An 18,417-nucleotide genomic window follows, 5' to 3' on the forward strand; every position below is an offset into this window, starting at 1 on the left:
TTTTTTCCAACAAGAACATTGTCTCTTTTCTAATGAATCTAGTTCCAAAGCTACATCTTCACCACTTCATTTTCTTCTTATTCATGAACATAAGTGAAATTATCCCATTCCATTGACCATGTTGGAATCACACTAGTTCACCAGATGGTGAGCCATAGACAGATGACACCAAAAATCTACAGGGTCTTTCTGTGAGATTCCCCCTGTTACACAGGAGTTGTCGCTAGGCACACTTGTATTAGGTGTCAACTCTGTGCTCTTTGTATTTCATATCAGCACAGCAGCAATAAGCATGAATGTAGATAAATGTATTTCTGTTTTTCCAGAGAGTCAGTTAAACATTTGCCAGCACATCACTGCTGATAGACCTTTTATGAGAGAGAGAGAGAGAGAGAGAGAGAGAGAGAGAGAGAGAGAGAGAGAGAGAGAACAAAAATTCAGATCCTTCACATTCCTTATAAGTTTCTATTTGAAAGCATGGCTCTGAGAAATCACACTGGCTGTTGGATTGGAACGATGTTAAGGAACTGAGAACAAAGTGGCAATGCTGTGCCCGGAGGAGCAGTTGCCAGCTCAGCATTTTCTTCATGCTTTTCCTTATATAAGAATGAAGATAATTAGAACTGTTTTAAACCTACTTGATTTTCTTCACCCTAAGGCAATAGCTTAATTTGTATCGATAACAACTTCCAGTTGTGTTTCTAGGAGCTGTAAAGGAAACTTGTTACAATCTCAAGAAAAATTATGTTTACATTTAAAATTCAATATCCCTAGCCCAGGAAAGATGAAGTATCGCTCAGAGTGTAGAAGAGAGTTTTCTGTGCATCCAGAGCATGCAAAAATGATTTTTACAGATTTCTTTGTCTTTGATACCAAGATCAAACTCATATGGTTTTAGTTTTATGACAATAAGCTTTCATGTGATGGCTTTAGGAAATCTGATCATGTAGAAAGCCCAATAGGCAAGAGACTGAAACTGGAAAGACATTTTGTGTTTGGTTACCAAGTTGAAGTAATATGTGACAAGGACCTTTGTATTTCTCAAGTGAAAAAAGGTATTTTTTATCTTCCTAACATTTTATTCCTGCCCTTAACAGTGTTTATGTTTTTCCATCTTAGTCCCTGGAAAGCACCCGTCGCATGCTGCAGCTGGTTGAAGAGGTAAGAAGTGGCTTCTATTAACATAAACTAGCTCCCTGTGTTGGCATGTTCATTCCCAGCTCCTACTGATTTTACTGAAGCCATGCCCCTCTTGCTTCCAATGCTAACAAAGCCTATCAGAAATCCAGAAACTTCTGGAAATGTCATTAAGTTGTCAGCTAATTATCAAGAGGTATTCACTGCCGTTCATCTCAGGATACCTCTAGAGTCTAAGAGTATGGAGAAACCCACCATTTCCAAGCTACTGCTCCCAATAGTCACAAAAAAAGGGTCCTTGGAAGCATACAGAACAGTGCTTAACTTGTGGAAGAATTACCTACATAAAATGTTCATTTGTAATAATTTTGTTGCAACAAATTCCACCTATCTAAAATTCTGTTCTGAGTCCAGCTACTTTTATAACTTTACAAAAATATGTATTTATGCAGGCATATCATCTTTTGAAATTGTTGTATTTAGTGTTGGACACTAAAATTTATGAAGAAATAGGAAAAAATCTTTAACAAAGAGAAAAATCCAGACCAATTAAGTAAACATAAAAGTTCTTTTATATTACCGACTCTGAATTGCACATCCATTTGTAAAGCATTTGTAATGCATGGCTTAATGAATCCCAAACTATTTTTAAATGGGTAAAATAGGGCAGAAAGCAATAATGGAATGAAAAGAGCATTCGCAATAAAACCTACTCATTCCAATTTGGTAGAACAGCAGTCAACCAGGAAGAATAAATGGATTAATTGAACTTGCCCATTGGGAGAGATGGAGTAAGAAAAGAATGGGTTGGACTATATTTATCGTAACATAATAAAACAAGCCTAATGGTTTTTATTCAGCAAGATGCCACTTTAGCCACAGTTTGAATGTGACTGCTTATCAATGTATAAATTCATGTGTGATTATCTTTTCTAGAGATCTTGGGCTTTCTCTGGCAGAATGATTAAATGAGCGTATTCACCCACCCCATGATTCTGTGAATTGCTTATGCAATGACATGAAAGGGAAGGGGAAAAAAAGATAAATTGTACAAAGGCTTAGAGAAAAAGTAGCTGCCTCTTACACCATGGCAGCCAGTGCTGTCTTCCTTTATTGCTGAAGCTGCAGTGTTTCGCCTAAGGGTGTAATGTGACTAAAGGTGAATGACCACAGGAAGAGTGGGGAGATGTAATGATGCCTTCTCTGGGAGGAAAAGTTTGTTATTTCAAAAGTGACAAATTGAGCTTACACTGTAGCACAAATTGGCCCCCACATAGTGGGGTCTCAGCAGCATAGAAGAGCAGTTTTCTATTCTAAATGAAGAGAAATATCTCTCTTGCCCTGTTCTTGGGACACTGTACATGCAAAAATGTGTAAATGCCAAAAAAAGGAGGCAAGTAGCCTCAATTCAAGAATATTGGCCATTGGTCTTAATGTGTTATTTTCCAACATGTTGCAGGAAACAACAAAAGGAGCCAGAACTTGAAACATTCTTACATGAGCTCTGAGATTAGATGGGAGCTCACTACTTAACTGTTGTATTATTATACACAATTACTTTATTGTATGCTGCAGTATTATTATCAAAATATACTTCATAACTTACAACCAGAGCCTCCACATTTTTGTGTACATGCCTGCATGTATGATGTACATTTTCACTTGTTTGTGTACATGCCTGCATGTATGATGTACATTTATCAAGATGTCTCCGATTTGCTCAGTTGTACAATGTTGAAACATTGCCTAGACTGTGAGCAATGGCTAAAATGCATCAGAATGCACCCCTTTTAGCTGGCCCTCTGTGCTTCACAGTCTTGGGTACATGGACCCTTCTCTCTCGTATGTCTTCTTAAAATGAAAGTAATGTCAGCCTATCTTGCAAAAATATCTCTTCTCTAATTTATTCTAAGAATAAAAGTCCCATTGATTGAAGTAGGACACTCAAATGATGTTTTTGTTTCTTGTAAATTGTTACTCCATCAAGCATGAAGTTGCATCTTAGAACAAGGGATGAAAGGGATGGCTTCAATCTCATACATCTAATAAATAAGAAGAGGCTGTTAGACATTTCATGCTTAGAAACTTTTGAGCAAGGCATTATTAGAGTAGACTGGTTTGCTCTTTCTCTTGGGTCATTGTATATTTATAGTGAAACATTCCTTATGTCTAGGGATTGGCTATTCAGATGATGTTCTGATTTTCAATCCAAAAGGAAATTCTCTTAAAAGAAAATCAGTATTAAATATTCATCAAGGGCAGAAATCATTTGGAAAATATGAGCTTTGAAATACCAGGATCTTACACACAACCCCAAAGTCCATTGGTGCTACATAATATGAATTGAACTGAATTTTTATTGAACTCAGTTTCAAAGTCAGAAAAGGTACTAGAATTGAGAAGTCTCCCTAAGGCAAATAGTCCACTTCCCATGGAAGCACAACTTCACACTATCACTAATAAACTCTAGAGTGTGACAGCAGTGGAGATTGGGGGTGGCGGGAGGGCTGGCTTTTACAGAAGTCACCATCAGTGTTTCAAGGATGATGTAAAACTCAGAGGTCAGTGGAAAAGTTTCAGAAAATCCAAGTATCAGAGACTGGTACAGAGATTAGAGATTTGGTGGCGTTCAGTTCACATCCTGGAGTTGGACACTTACTTTTGAGAGGTACATTTTAACAAATATTTATGTAATACTGAACACTGGAGATAGGAGAGAAAATACAAATTGATTCATTGCAGGGAAACCAACATGTAAATATATGTTCAAATTCAAGGTCATACGTGCCTTGGGAGCATAAAAGAAAGAATTAAATTTAATTAAAGAATTAAATCTCAAAATAGAATCATTAAAATGTCCTCCAGGAGAAAATACTTGAAAACAAAAAGGTTAACTCTGGTGATGCTATATGCAGAAATGAAATCGGCATACCAACATCTTAGGCCATGAAACTTGAGCCAGAAAAGTCCATGCTGCTTTAGGTAGGCAGATTTGAAGGCACCGCACAGCCTTCCTGAAATAGTTATGGAAACACTAATATTTCATGAATGTCTTACATCATTTTTCTTTCTATACCAGCTTCTCTTTCAAAGCTCTTTGGCAATAAAAAAGAAAATCATTTAACAGATACAGTTGTAGAAAGAATTCCATAAAATCAAGTTAGTAGGGTTTTGTTTTGTTTTGTTTTGTTTTGTTTTGTTTTGTTTTGTTTTGTTTTGTTTTTAAACAGATGTGAAGTCCTTCAGAGTTCAAGAGAGTGCAGGGTGTCCAGGCATTAGGACAGATGTCTTGGAATGTGATGAAAGCATTCCAAAAGGATATCAGTAAAAATTCTATAAACACTGGCTTGGTTCATTGGCCAAATAATTAAATTCATCAATACACTTTAAAAATAAAAATGAAAAATGAAATTGTACAAAAGAAAGAAATGAACAGAAATATTTCTAGCTCAGTTTAGACAGGCTGTCTCCCATACCAAACACAAACACAAAGAATTGAGTTCAGGTAAAACTAGAGTCACTCCTCTCATTCTCAAGCTCACATACAACTCTTCAAGGAACTGGAGAGACTTATATTCTTCTCCCTTTGAAGTGTTTTCCCTATCCCTGCCTCGCCATCTTCTAGATATTCTAAAAACCACCCAGTTATTGGATGAAGCCACCTGCAAAATAATGGAACCAAATTTAAGTTCATACCCTTATTGAGAATCTACCATATGCTTAGAGCCATCATTATCACCATCATAACCAAATATATGTTAGTTTATTTAACACTTACAGCCACATTTTACTACTGCTTTGATATTCTGTCTTTAACCCAAAGGATGTTGGGACGTTCAGTGGTTAAGTTCCTTGCTTCAGACACATAGCAGGAAATGGTAAACACAATATTCATGAGCAGGATGCAATTTACACTCATTTACTGAACCCAACATGTTATTTCCACCAGCTAACCTTACAGCACAACCCAAGTTTCTTGACTCTGAGGCCAACACATTCTGCTTATGTTATCCCAACTGGGACAGTGTCAAACACTCTTGCTTCTTCCAACTAATTCAATGAGTCATTCTAGTGTTGGGACATGCAGCATCTAATTGGAAAAATTGGAAAATTATGTTTGTATGGCATGAAACAAATCAGTGATACTCATTGTATCTCATAGAATGCTATGACATATAAATAGACTGAGAACTGGGCTATCAAAAGTCACCAGCTTTTCTCCATCCATCTTCTGTCCCCAGAAGAGTGGTACAGGATCTCTGGGGAGAAAATGGTCTCTAAGATGTTTCTGCAGTCATATCCATATGCCTAAATAAGCTTTTTGTTACACTGTCTCTTAAGCAATGGCTATCAAATTCAGAAAGGGGCAAAGGATCATTAAATTGCAGACTAAAATAGAGGGATATCCACTTAGAATGTAATTAAAGAAAGACTTCAAGATATCTTTTGTAGTTTTATCTCTAATATTGGTGTGTGTCACCGGTAGTATACAATAGAGCAGGTTAGATTCCCAGAACCCTGTCTCAAAAAAAACAAAACAAAACAAAAAACAAACAAACAAAAAAACAAAAAAAAAAAAAGACATGGAAACTTTCAAATCAAGTAAGACAGTATCTTCACTTCTACCACCACTGACTCCCCTGCTTGCCTCTTAAGAACCTAGGTAGTCTTGGTTTATGTGGATAAAATGAAGTGAGATGAGGAGTGTTTCTAAAGATTGATGTACCAAACAAACAAACAAACAAACAAACAAAAAACTGCAGCGATCATGGAGAGAACTGATTTTTCTCACACTGAATCATCGTACAGAACTGTGGATTTCAAAGCAAAGTATGTTCTGATCTTACTCCATCTACCAAATGTCGAAGAGCTTCTCTCCACAGAGTCAGTTTCCTTTAGAGCTGTACCTCTCAGCCTCTTGCCTTCTGTGATGAACCTAACTAAGTACCAGGACTCCAACATCCTTATTTATCTCCTATGAGGCATCCCTGCCCTGGCTATTAAATGGGCACTTTTGGGTCAAACTTGCCAGGGAAAAAAAAATCAGTCTAGAAAATTGTGAAAATGTTGCTTTCTGTGTAATGAAAACTGTAGTGTTTTTATTGTGTAGGTATAAAGATTGTATGGTATTAAGTACATGCATTCCAATGCACAGTTATTGTATTGAAGGACCCAGGCCCACCCTATGAAGGATGTGCTTCATGCCTCCTCGTGAGTCCCCTGAGAGTCACTGATAAAGTCACCCTTGACCCAGTTCCCCCTGGTCCCTACCCAGCTCCTGAATCCTCTTCCCTTTTGTCTCCCTTTGGTTCTTCTCCATGTTCCATTTCTAGGGATAATTGTCTCCTCACTGATGTCTCTTTCTCTTTTCTCTCTCTAACTCCTTTTCACCTTTGCTACCATTGTTGGGATGTAGAGTAAAGATGCTGGCATCAGGACTTTGGTTATGTTGGATGAGCAAGGCGGTAAGTTGAGATTTCTTCAGTAAGAACAATTCTTCATCTGAATTAATTTGCAGCTCTTAAGTTTTTTGTGCACCCACAGATGGGCAGTCTGCATGTGTTACGTGTATATATGAACGTAAGAGTTCTAGAAAGCTCAGTTGCTAATTTTCTTTCTTTTCTGAAAATATTGAGTGTGGAGATGTCAGGGCCTTCTTCATGACTGAATTAATGATACTGCAATCTCTGCAGTGTACGTTTATAACAGGTTTTAAAAGCAAAATCTATGTGTATTTCTTAAAAGACAATATTTTAGACAGGACTGAGAATTTTACATATTCTTCTTATCACCTTAGTCTCCCAATGAATTTGGTTTCCTTCCAATTAATATCAAGGTTATGGGATATAGTATGTGAGAATATGCACTGCTCCTGACCATCTGGGAGTTTGGGTCCTCAAGTCATTACAGAGATTTCTTAAATAACTAAAATTAAAAATTATTTTTATGTGGGGTCTGGAAAGTAGACATTTTAACCAATCAGAATATTTGAGCTATTTTAAAAGCATTTTTGGAAAAGTTAGGAACAAAACAAAAACAAAAACTCAAAACTTGGAGAACCTTAGTATATCATTTCTACACACTAAGGTGGAAATTAGAACAACAATATTATAGATTTCTTTGACTCAAAATATCTACTGATTTGATGATAATGTACATAATTCTAGCCACAAATTCTTCTCCTGTTTTCATTTTGAATTCTTATAAAAACTAGATACTTGAACATTTTCATACTTTGTAGAAACACTAGTAAAAAAAATAGGGTTATAATTTTTCTCCAGTGGGAAATATAAGAATGTAAAACTCATTCCAGCAAAGACACAATAAACTCCAAGCAAAAATTTCAAATTGAGAGGAAAATTGCCATGCTGATAACTTGGCATAAAACACTTTTCCTAAAACAGAGAGAACCTACGCATATCATCAAAGGAAAAAAAAACTAATAGAAAAATGAGCAGGAGATATAAAGCTTTGAAACTTGCAAACGGGTGTGTAAAATATTGTCTCTACCATTAGTGATAATGGCATGCCAGTCTTAGCAAGTTGATTTCTTCAGTAAGATACAAATTTTAAAAATTGACAATAACCAGTGCTATAGTGTATTGAAGAAAACAAACTCTTAATTTTCACATTGGTGCCTTGGGCTAATACACATGTCATAAGGAACAATTTAATAACTATATCTTCAATTTTGAAGTGTTCCTATACCAAAACATTCAAGTCCTAGAATTTTTGCACTAAAGATAAACATTTACAATTATATAAAAATGAATGTGCTTTAATTGTAGCTGCATAAGACTAGAAATTATCTAAATACTTGTCTGTGGAGATATCAAGCAAATCAGCTATGATATGGCCATGAAGAGCTGTTCTTCCATCAACTTAGTGCATAAGAAAGTGTTTAATGGTTTCTGGAGAGTTGAGATTGGAGTAAGAAGAGAAGAGAGAAGGCCATAGCACTGGAGGTGTTCTGAGACACAAATGAAAAGTATTAGAGAGTTATTGGGAAATGCCAGTATTTGATTTATGTAGATAGTAAAAGCCTATGATTGCTAGGTATGACCGAAGACCCTTCAGACTGTGATATAGGACTGACACCTAGAAAAGGAGCAGGAGAGGAAAGGAGTATAGAGTGGAAGGCGTCCCAGATAGGAGGTCTCAGCTAGGTTAATGGAGAGCCCAGGAGCTAAGATTTCTAACTCCAAGTACAGAACAAAAGCCCATGTTGGGCAGAAGTGCCACAGACCTAGCAAAGCAGCCCTGCTGTGCCCAGATATTGACTCGTAGCATCTTGAAAAAGCATGACCTTCAGTATGAATGCCATACAATTCACAAATGCAAAACTACTCCCACTTTGCCGACAGAGGTACAATGTGCTGGAATCCCCCCATACATGTGCAAAAATTCATAATTTTAAACAGCATGATTCCCCAAAACATCTATATATTGTTATCTAAGAAACAAGGAACAGACCCCCTCCCCCCCCACACACACACAGAGGACACTGAGTTTTCAGCTGAAACATTCTGGATTCCCCCAATAAGCATATTTCCCATGAGAGCTAGCATTATTGCAGATGTGTAATGAACAGCTCATACTGACAAAAAACCAAACCCCTCTGATTGTAAATATCCAAAAACGAGTGATCTGGGACTTCTCTGAGGGGCTACCCATTCCATTTTTACTAAGAACTTAAGACCTTTGCAAGTAACAGATGCATATGTCCCTGCCTCTAAAAGCATTTGATTCTATTTGTGCAATGTTTACTTGTTTAGATCGCAACTGCTTTTTGATTGCTCTTCAGTTTATGCTGTATTTATTTTGTCTCTGCCTGACATCCAAAGTATTAACTATTTGTACCTCGCAGCTGCTCGAGGAACCACAAGCAACGACCATCCTCCTAGAGAACCATTGTATCTACTGTGGAGGCAGGCCAGAGCTCCTCAGGTTGTCCAACTGAACAGTTGTACTGAGATGTTCCTTATAGGATTCTTGTTTTATACCCAGGTATCAGGAGACAACAAGGAGCCCCAGACAATTCTGGAGACATACAGGGCCCTGGGACTATTGTTCCCCTAAGAGTATTATCTCCCAGGAAAGCCCCCTAAAGGCTTCTGTGTTAAAATGAATAACCTAACCTTTAACCTCTGTTTTTCTCTTATGTCTCTTATTTTTTTTTTTGGCGGTTTTTTTTTTTTTTTTTTTTTTTTTGGATTTTTTTTTTTTTTTTTTTTTTGGTTTGTTGTCTTGATGACCCAGTCCAGACTCTCTGAGAACTTACATGTAACGAGCTCTAAATTAAATAGTAAAAATCTCTGACCACTGCTGGCAGAGAAAAAAAAAAAGACAAAAATCAAGACCTATTTACCTTAAAGTTAATGACACTATGAAGCAGCGCTTTAGAAAATACCCTACCCCTTTGCTAACATCCACTGACCAACTTCAGGTAGGAATGGCTCAGCCACTGTGGATATGTGGCTGTGTCGCTTTGTTTGAATAAATTTCACTGTGTTCTCCAATACTAAGCAAAGTGGAAACCATATAGGCAGTATCTTTTAAGTGAATATTTGTATGAAGGCTTGCATACTAGGTAAAACAACACTTAACTGTGTTTTACTTTAGGACCAGGCTGAGTATTCTAAGAGCCTTAATATAAGATCCTTTACTTAGATGATATTGGTAGAAAAGATGTCCAAATAAGTCCCCAAACAAGCTATTGCTGGATAATCAATTACTCGAATATCTGGGGGGAGGGGGGAGGGGGGAGGTTTCAATTTCTGCTAACAGCATGGACTGTTATCTAACAGAAGACTAGAAGACTCTCCTGAACCATAACCCGCCCCCTAACGTACTCTTCTCAACCTCTAAGAACAAATGCACAAGCTTAGGGAGAGAAGACATAGTAACACCATGCAGTATGCTCTGAGACCCTCCCAGATGCAGCTATTCATGGAAATAAAATAAAGACATTGGATGCTCTTATGAACTTTCTGCAAAGTGCTTCACAGCAATTATTCCAAGGCTATCTAATCTTAATTTGTCAATTATGCCCACAAACTCAACTCAACTCAGCACAGTAAAATTAATATCATTGTTAAAAAATCTGGATAAAATAGTTCTATGCTGGGTTTGTTTGTTTGTTTGTTTTAAGGGGGTGTTTTTTGTTTTCTATTTTTTATCAAATTCAGCATCAGACTTTTCTCTTTCAGTCATATGTGTGCCAACAAATCTGGAAATCCATTATACAATGCAGCTTTCAGGAGACTATGGATGTGTTCAGTTTTGTTTCTCTATTATCTAACTCACAGGTCCAACAACACTTAAGGGTCCATTCCCATATATGCATTACCTCCTAGTCTCTAGAAGCACCAGAGATAAGACTTCTGAAATCTTGTCAGAGAGTCATTATTTTTGCAAAAACAAAGAGCTGTTCATTGTTTTCTAATTTATGAGAAGTGCATCAGGAAGTGCAAACATCTGAAGACTCATCCCTTCACAATCACAATGGGGCATTGCAGCCATTATGTGTTGTGCCCTGCCATGAATTTGCCCTTTGAGCCCAGGGACTTGTTAAATCCATTCTAACACAGCACTGTTTGAGTTCTCAGCACCTGTTTGCCTTGAACTAGCATCCTTATTTATATCTGTATGCAAGATGACACATTGATGAAGGCAAGAACCGTGTTAGCCAAGACATGTAGGAGGCCAAGAAAATTGTAAAAGGTTTAGGGAAACACTGCATCCTTTCTCTTATACCCTAATCCTCTTACACAGGGGTTAAGTTTGATTCACAAACTGATTTAATGTGTTCCTAAAAGGAAACTAGCTCAAACAAGCAAACAAGTAAACAAAAGCAAACAGTTGAGCGTGGCATGATTGTGCTTACAATCCAGTACTTAGGATGCTAGATTCTGTACAGGGGAAAATCCTGTGTCAAAATGCAAACATACCAACTAGGAAGGGAAGAAGGCAAGGAGAAAGGAATGTTCTCTCAAAAGTGAGAAAGCAGGACAGGAGAGAAGTCTCCTTGTATACAAAGATATTCAGATCATACCTGACTGCATTGCTGTGCCCTATGAGCTGGATAAACTCTGGAGTGTTTCCATGGACTTCTGAAAAGCATAGCAGAAGCAGCAGAGACATAGTCAGGGACAAGGTCTTCTTTAGTCTCACGAAAGAGAGAGAAAAAAATAATCTCTAATCCCAATTCATGTTATCCATGCTTTGGGTCACTAGTGAGCCTCCTTTAGGTTTTATGGTAACAATTCCCATAGCACACATGAATGTGGAATGGGTTTCAGACGACTGTTTATGCCTATAGACTAGAAATGTGCTGATCAGTTTTATCCTAAGAATGCCTGTACTTCTAGAGGCACAATTGTCAAAGCATGCATGAAAATATAGACCAAAAGAGGAGTTGAGTTATAACTGGAAATTATCATTAGATAGCCAAGACATTACATTGCACTTCTCCTTTAATGGTCTTTTTTTTTTTAAAAAAAGACAAATCCCCTTCCATTAAACTTGCAGTTTCCCCAACTTGGTTTATGTAACCTGGCAACCTAGAACTGATGAATTTATATTAGTATCAAGCTGTATTTCAGATACACTGAGGTCAGCTTTCCTTGTAGCAATGGACCAATGCCATTCTAGGTGTCAAATCATTGCCCCTCTTTCAAAAAGACACTCATTTTCCCTGTTCTCTGACTAGGTTTGTAGTGAGCAGGTCCCCATTGTAGACCCTGGGGAACCACGGCAGAAGAATAACATGTCTTCCCTAGCTTTTGTAACAAGTCACTCATAAGCTGAAAAAATGAACAGAAATATTTTGGTGCCTACAGTATTGTTGTGCTGATGTTATTTTCTCTTTCCAGCTTCTATGAATTAGATAAAGAAAACAAAAACAGACCACCTTTGTCTGTATAGCCACTGCTTAGGGAAGAGCAGGAACTCATGGCTATGGTTACTCCTGCTTACTGTTCTCTTGTTGCCCCAAAGACAACAGTGCATTCTATTTTCTCCTTTTATCTGGTTGGAGATACTTAAAAACCAAAAGACAATGATATTTTGAAATTGAAGCAGATATTCTGTCTAGACACATTGAATGGGAACCCCTTAAATATAAATTAACACCTGGTTTTTCTTTCTCTTGGGTTTCACTGGTATCTGAATCAATACGCTGTGCTGTTTCCTGGGATGTGCAAAATCAAACAGAACTTCTGATCCCATCTCATCCCGTCTGAACTGCAAACTATTTTGAGCATCGTTCTTGTTCATTTCCTTCCACCCATGTCTACTTAGGGAAGCAGCAGCCGTCTACAGCAATGCATCCTCCTGGACAATGCATTGTAATCTCAATCTCTCTCTCTCTCTCTCTCTCTCTCTCTCTCTCTCTCTCTCTCTCTCTCTCTCTCTTTCTCTCTCTCTCTCTCTAATTCTGTTTCACATAGTCATTTCTCATGTTCTGTTGGAAACCCAAAAAAAATTCATTCCACACTATCATCCCTTTGTCCTAACCAGAACAACTCGATCGTGTCGAAGAAGGCATGAACCATATCAACCAAGACATGAAGGAGGCCGAGAAAAATTTAAAAGATTTAGGCAAATGCTGTGGCCTTTTCATATGTCCTTGTAACAAGTAGGTACTGGGTACCAGCTCTAATCTGTGGCGTCCAGTTTTCTTCCTTTCTTTCTTTTTCTTTCTTCCTTCCTTCCTTTCTTTTTTTCTTTTTTTTTTTGTTTTTCTTTTTTAATGTCAAAGTGAATGTCTGAAGTTTTGTCTTTTTTTTCTTTGTCCTTTTCCATCTGCTTCATTCTGTGGGGATAAAATACTTGTGTTTAATCAGAACAACTGGAACGCATTGAGGAAGGGATGGACCAAATCAATAAGGACATGAAAGAAGCAGAAAAGAATTTGACGGACCTAGGAAAATTCTGCGGGCTTTGTGTGTGTCCCTGTAACAAGTAGGTGCTGCCTGCCTGCCTGAAGCTTTGGTTTTCCCAAGGCTCATCTCCAAGCCTTGACTAGCTCATTCCTGCAGGCTCATAGGCAGGATGAGCATGTGGCATGCAGAACAGATCAATACCGTCTCCAATGCATTCATCTCATAGCATAGATAATATTAGTGAGAGTTAACTGTTGATGCATTAAAAATCAGGCATACTCCAGTGAAAGCCTCACTGTCAGCAATTTTTATTGATTAACGTTTCAACATTTTCCAGTAAGTGTACTGTGAGACAGTGGCACTCAGGGCATGTTATTTTCCTCGATCTCAAGAACAAAATTGGAGATTTAGAAAATATTTTGGGTAAGTGTCGGGGATTTGAAACACATGTATCAAGGTTTGATTTTTTTCAGAAGTAAAAAATCTTGAGCTAATTTAACCCAAGTAAGCCTCTGCAAGTCAGAGAGTATGGCAGATATCCTCTTGCCTGCCTACTATCTCCTGCATTTGACCATGAGATGCTACAGCCTCACCCAATGCAGGCATCCTCTTTAGTCAGAGATGCTAGTGTCTGTCTCCAATTTGACTCAGGCCCTCCAACTCTTCCTCTTGGAAGATCTGCCCGTACACTGGCTGAAATGTTGAAATGTGTAGATTTTGCATGCACGACATCACAAAACATTTTAACTGTTCTCAAGGTTCGCAACGCTTTTTTCGGAATGTAGCAGAAATGTGACATGTGGTTATAAAATTTTGCAACAGAAAGAACCCAAAATGCGGGGGTTCTAGAAGATAGTCTCATTTGGCTAGCAGTAGGGGGGAAATGCATGAGTGGATTGCCCAACATGCATTTGGAAAATTAAAGTTACCTGATCTCCCTCACCCCTCCCCCTTTCCCTCTTACAAAGAAACCTTTTACCCAAAAGCTCTCCTGATCCTAGCTTTTAGACTAGAAATTGATGTGATTTTTTTAGCAGATTATATGACCATTCGCACCCTTTAAACTTTGAGGCTGATTTGAAATATCCCACTTCCTGTTTAGGAGGGGGAGGGGCTCATCTTACCAATAAACAAAAAGCATGCTTAAAAAAAAATGTTGTGAAGTAAAGCCTGACTAACTGGAATCTAGCTAGCTGGAACCCACATCTGCCTCCTCTCTGTTTTTAGCCAAAGGGGGTGGGTTAGGCTAACAGGAAGCAGTCAGCTCAGATTTGAAATGCTTTGTTGCCTAGGACATTTCAGTGTCTCAGATAGTCTTTATTCTATTCTATAATCTCTACATAAGAATAAATAAGTAAATAAGTGATAACTTAGAGTTAAATTTAAAAGGTCATCAGACACATCATCATTATAAGCTGTTACTGTGAAAAGATTTGATGGTGCCCATCCCTAAAGACTTCTGAGCTGAAAGATGTTTACCAATGACCTTTAAAGCAAATTTTCCCCCAGAACCTCCTAATCACTGCCAAAGGTATAGAAATCTCCAAAATATTTTATTGTCAAACATTCCAGTTAGTCAAGATTTGACAATATGCCCTCTTTAGAGCCAATTTACCCCACATTTGGAGTGAATTCTACCAGATACTTCCCCTTAATCCTTCATCAATTGTGTGAGAAGAAAGGGTGGAGGTAGGGCTCTTTGAGGTGGATCATCGGGTTCTGAAGAAACATGACCCCATAAATCCATATATAAGTGGTCCCTAATTCCTTCATTCGAAAGAGACCCTAATTGAGCTTCAAAGCTTGAGTGAAGTGTCCCCTAATGTGTGTAAACAATGCTTTTAAAAACCATGTGTCACAACGCAGTGGCTGGTGGTGCCCTGGACTCTCTGGGGGCTTTGCCCTGTCTCGGCATGTTTCAAAGGACTATGATAGCTGTTCGGCCGTGATGTGAGTCTGTGCAGCGTTGTGGGTGCAGTGGTTTGCCTTCTCTTTGGAAACGCATATTTCCCTTCCCTTTGACTTTGCCAAAGATGGAATGCCAGACATTTTACATAGCAGAAAACATCACAAAGTCCAAACAAACAGCTTCTTGGAACCAAAAAGAGAGGGAATGGGGAGGAGGGATGAAGAGGCAAACCCTTAACTATGAAAACTTGTTTGATGACCTTGTACTATTTATTGAATGGGCCCATGGCCCTTTGTTACAGTAAGCTGTGACTTCTCAAAGGGCTAATAGTAAATTGTGGAAGCTGCTGAAATTCCATTGGTGCATTTCCCAGTTTGTCACCATGGTTTCGTGGTCCTCAGTCTGCAAGTATTAAAGCCAGTTTAAGAGATGGCTTTGACACCCAGAAAAAGTGGGGGAAAGGAGTATATAGTCTTGTTGTCTTGGAATAAAAACTGCGAAATGGGACCGAAGGATGTATGTTGTTCTTGGACTCAATAGCATGTGGTTTCTACTATGCAAAGAACCTAGAAACATCTTTGATTGCCTTAAATTACAACACACCCACCAAAATATGCTCTATATGTTTCTATTGGGCACAACAGGTATGCCTGGATTTTAAGTTTTGTTCCAAGGCAGGTCAGTGAAATGTAGCCCATGGAGACCACACTAGTTCCAAACCACTCTCCCTTGTGATAACCCAGAATAGTTTAACGTAGGAATCTGTTTGCACACTACCCTGCCCTTTGGCCCAACCAAGAAGCTACTGAACTGCGTTTCAAATCCTCACGAAGGCTATTACTGTCCTGCTAGTGCCTATTTCGAGAATGGTCAACTTCTGGAGTAGTTTGGCTTAAATGAGAATGCTTCACTTTCTACTCATGCCTGTAGCTGGTGCATGAAGAAGACACAGGGTGGGGTGGGGTGGGGTTCCTCTTTGGTGCTAGATGGCTTGTTCTCTCTTCTATTTTCCTGCATTCATTTCACAATGCTTCTTTTACTTTTTGTCTCTGTGGACAAAGGTTTGTACATCAACCCTGGATGTATGGTGACTGTTTGGAAGTACCGATATATTATCAATTTCAAACCACTCTAGAAGCAACCCAAAGACCATCACCCTTGGCCAACCACCAATCCTTTGTGTCTTTCATGAAACATTGAAATGTAGTACACACATGCATTGAGGGAAAGATATTAAGCAAAGATCACTACATGATGGTGTGTTTAAAAGTCAAGTATGTTTTTCTTCATGACTCCGTGTTACTGTGGTGTGATGTACACCCTCGACTTGGCAGTGTTGTCTTGTGTCTGTCTGCCAGTATGTTTTTCTGTGTTTTGTGTCTCAAAATATAATCATGTCACTGAAATAGAACTGAATGTTCACCAGCTATCTTAAGCCTCATCTTAAATCCAATTAAAGCACAAAACAAAACAAAGATTAGTCTTGACCATTGAAATTGGCTCAATTAGCTGGGCGGTGGTGGCACACGCCTTTAGCCCCAGCACTTGGGAGGCAGAGGCAGGCAGATTTCTGAGTTCAAGGCCAGCCTGGTCTACAAAGTGAGTGCCAGGACAGCCAGGGCTACACAGAGAAACCCTGTCTCAAAAAACCAAAAAAATAAAAAAAGAAAAAGAAAGAAAGAAATTGGCTTAATTAATAATAAAATGCTGAATAGCTGAGGTGTGGTGGTGGCCAACTGTTTGGGTCCAGATTATGATATATCGGTATTCTCTAATGCCTCAACTTAAAACTCATTTGCTTGGTTCGGTTCTTCGCTTAAAGAAGTGATCATTTCTGTGAGCTTGCTCCTCCACCCTGGGCTTTGTCACTCACCCAATTTTTTGCATAGGCTTAAATCCAGTGATGCTTACAAAAAAGCCTGGGGCAATAATCAGGATGGAGTAGTGGCCAGCCAGCCTGCCCGTGTGGTGGATGAACGGGAGCAGATGGCCATCAGTGGTGGCTTCATCCGCAGGTGAGTTTTTTGCAGTACTCTGTTGATGGATAACCAGCACTGAACTATTTTCTTTTCTTTTATTTTACTTGCAAGGAATTTTTGGGCTCCCTCATTGGGCTATGAGTGGATTATGATAGCTTGTCATTCATTATCTTGTCTGGTCTTTGGCTGGGCTATCAGTAGAGATACTTCAATCCACCTGCATGAGGTCTTCCAGCAAAGAGCTCAGGTTTCTTCATGGTAATGATAGTGTGCCAAGCAGGCAAAATCCAAGACATGATTTCCTTCTGAACTATGGCATGGGCACGGTTCGCCATGGTGTCTCTAGGCAAAGCAAATCCCATGACCACATCCAGAATCAGAGTTGGTATGGAACGACACCACTTGACATGAGTTTATTTTAGCAGAGGCCTGGTAAACAGCAAGGGTAATGTAGCATTTATAGTCTAGTAGTAGCAGAAAGCTGTTTCCACTCCTTCCTCAGGAGATAGGTCAAGAACAAAAGGGTTTTATGGTAGGGAAATAGAGTCATAGCTAGAGTTAGCTAGAACGAGAAAGGGAAGCAAATGCCCTAAACCCTGCTTTCATGACCTCCAGTCTCTCTCAGGCCACTATTGAAAGCCCACTGGAAGTCAGAGCTAACAAGGAGCCAGTAGTACAGTAATAAAGGTCAGCTTCTCAGGGCACAGAGCAGGGGAAGTCAAGGACCTGATTTAGAGTAGGAAAAGGAGGAAAAAGTGGAATACACATTAACCACTTCTTTTGAGATCTAGAAGCATAAATGAATAAATAAATACCTATTTTAAAAGCTCAAATTATATGTCAGCCAATATCTTGGCCCGAGGAAACCACTAAGCAGAAAAACAGCCAAATATTTTCTATGACAAAGGAAAGATTAAAGTTATTATATTTTGGGGCATGCTCCCCCCAATTCATTCTATACAACCACCAGTTTGTTTTAACCAGAACAGCTTAATTTTGTCAAAGAAAATGTAAGCCTTATCAATTAAAACTCTTTAGACTATTACATATCAACTAACAGTTCTCAACCTGTGGGTTATAACTGGTTTAGCAAACCTCTGTCTCCAGAAATAATTACAGTACAATTGAAAACAGTAGCAAAATTGTACTTATGATGTAGCAACAAAAATAATTTTCTATTACATGAGAATCTGTATTAAAGGATTACAGCATGAAGCAGGATGAGAATCAACGATATACACTGTTATACCAGAACTCAGCATAGGTGAAATATTTGTCTTCCTAATTATTTACATGTAAGTTATTGTAGTTGTTGGCCAATCAATTATGCTGGTATTCAAATGTGAGTCATAAGGCATAGGGTCTAGATATGCCTTACAAATGACAATTCTAATTTTGCCTCCATCTGCTTCCAAGGAAACTCAATTAATAATTTGTAAGCCAGTGGTTGTAAAAGTATGGACTATGGGAGATACAAAGAAAGAGAGAGAGAGAGAGAGAGAGAGAG

At 38.5% G+C, this 18,417-nt stretch overlaps 1 protein-coding gene across 2 annotated transcripts in view; it reads left to right on the forward strand.

The window, feature by feature from the left end:
- The window catches only part of Snap25 (synaptosome associated protein 25), a 71,085-nt gene that overhangs the window by 45,673 nt on the left and 6,995 nt on the right, over positions 1–18,417 (forward strand). Inside the window, exons 3-6 of one of the 2 annotated variants that reach the window (XM_021155437.2) lie at positions 1,120–1,161; positions 6,554–6,602; positions 12,658–12,775; positions 16,821–16,946. In XM_021155437.2, coding sequence (XP_021011096.1) covers positions 1,120–1,161; positions 6,554–6,602; positions 12,658–12,775; positions 16,821–16,946 — 335 coding nt within the window. Of the gene's footprint in view, positions 1–1,119; positions 1,162–6,553; positions 6,603–12,657; positions 12,776–12,983; positions 13,102–16,820; positions 16,947–18,417 lie in introns of both variants that reach the window. The other variant, XM_021155436.2, reaches the window with a different exon arrangement.

This window comes from Mus caroli, chromosome 2 (assembly GCF_900094665.2).
Source record: "Mus caroli chromosome 2, CAROLI_EIJ_v1.1, whole genome shotgun sequence".
NCBI classification, from domain to species: domain Eukaryota; kingdom Metazoa; phylum Chordata; class Mammalia; order Rodentia; family Muridae; genus Mus; species Mus caroli.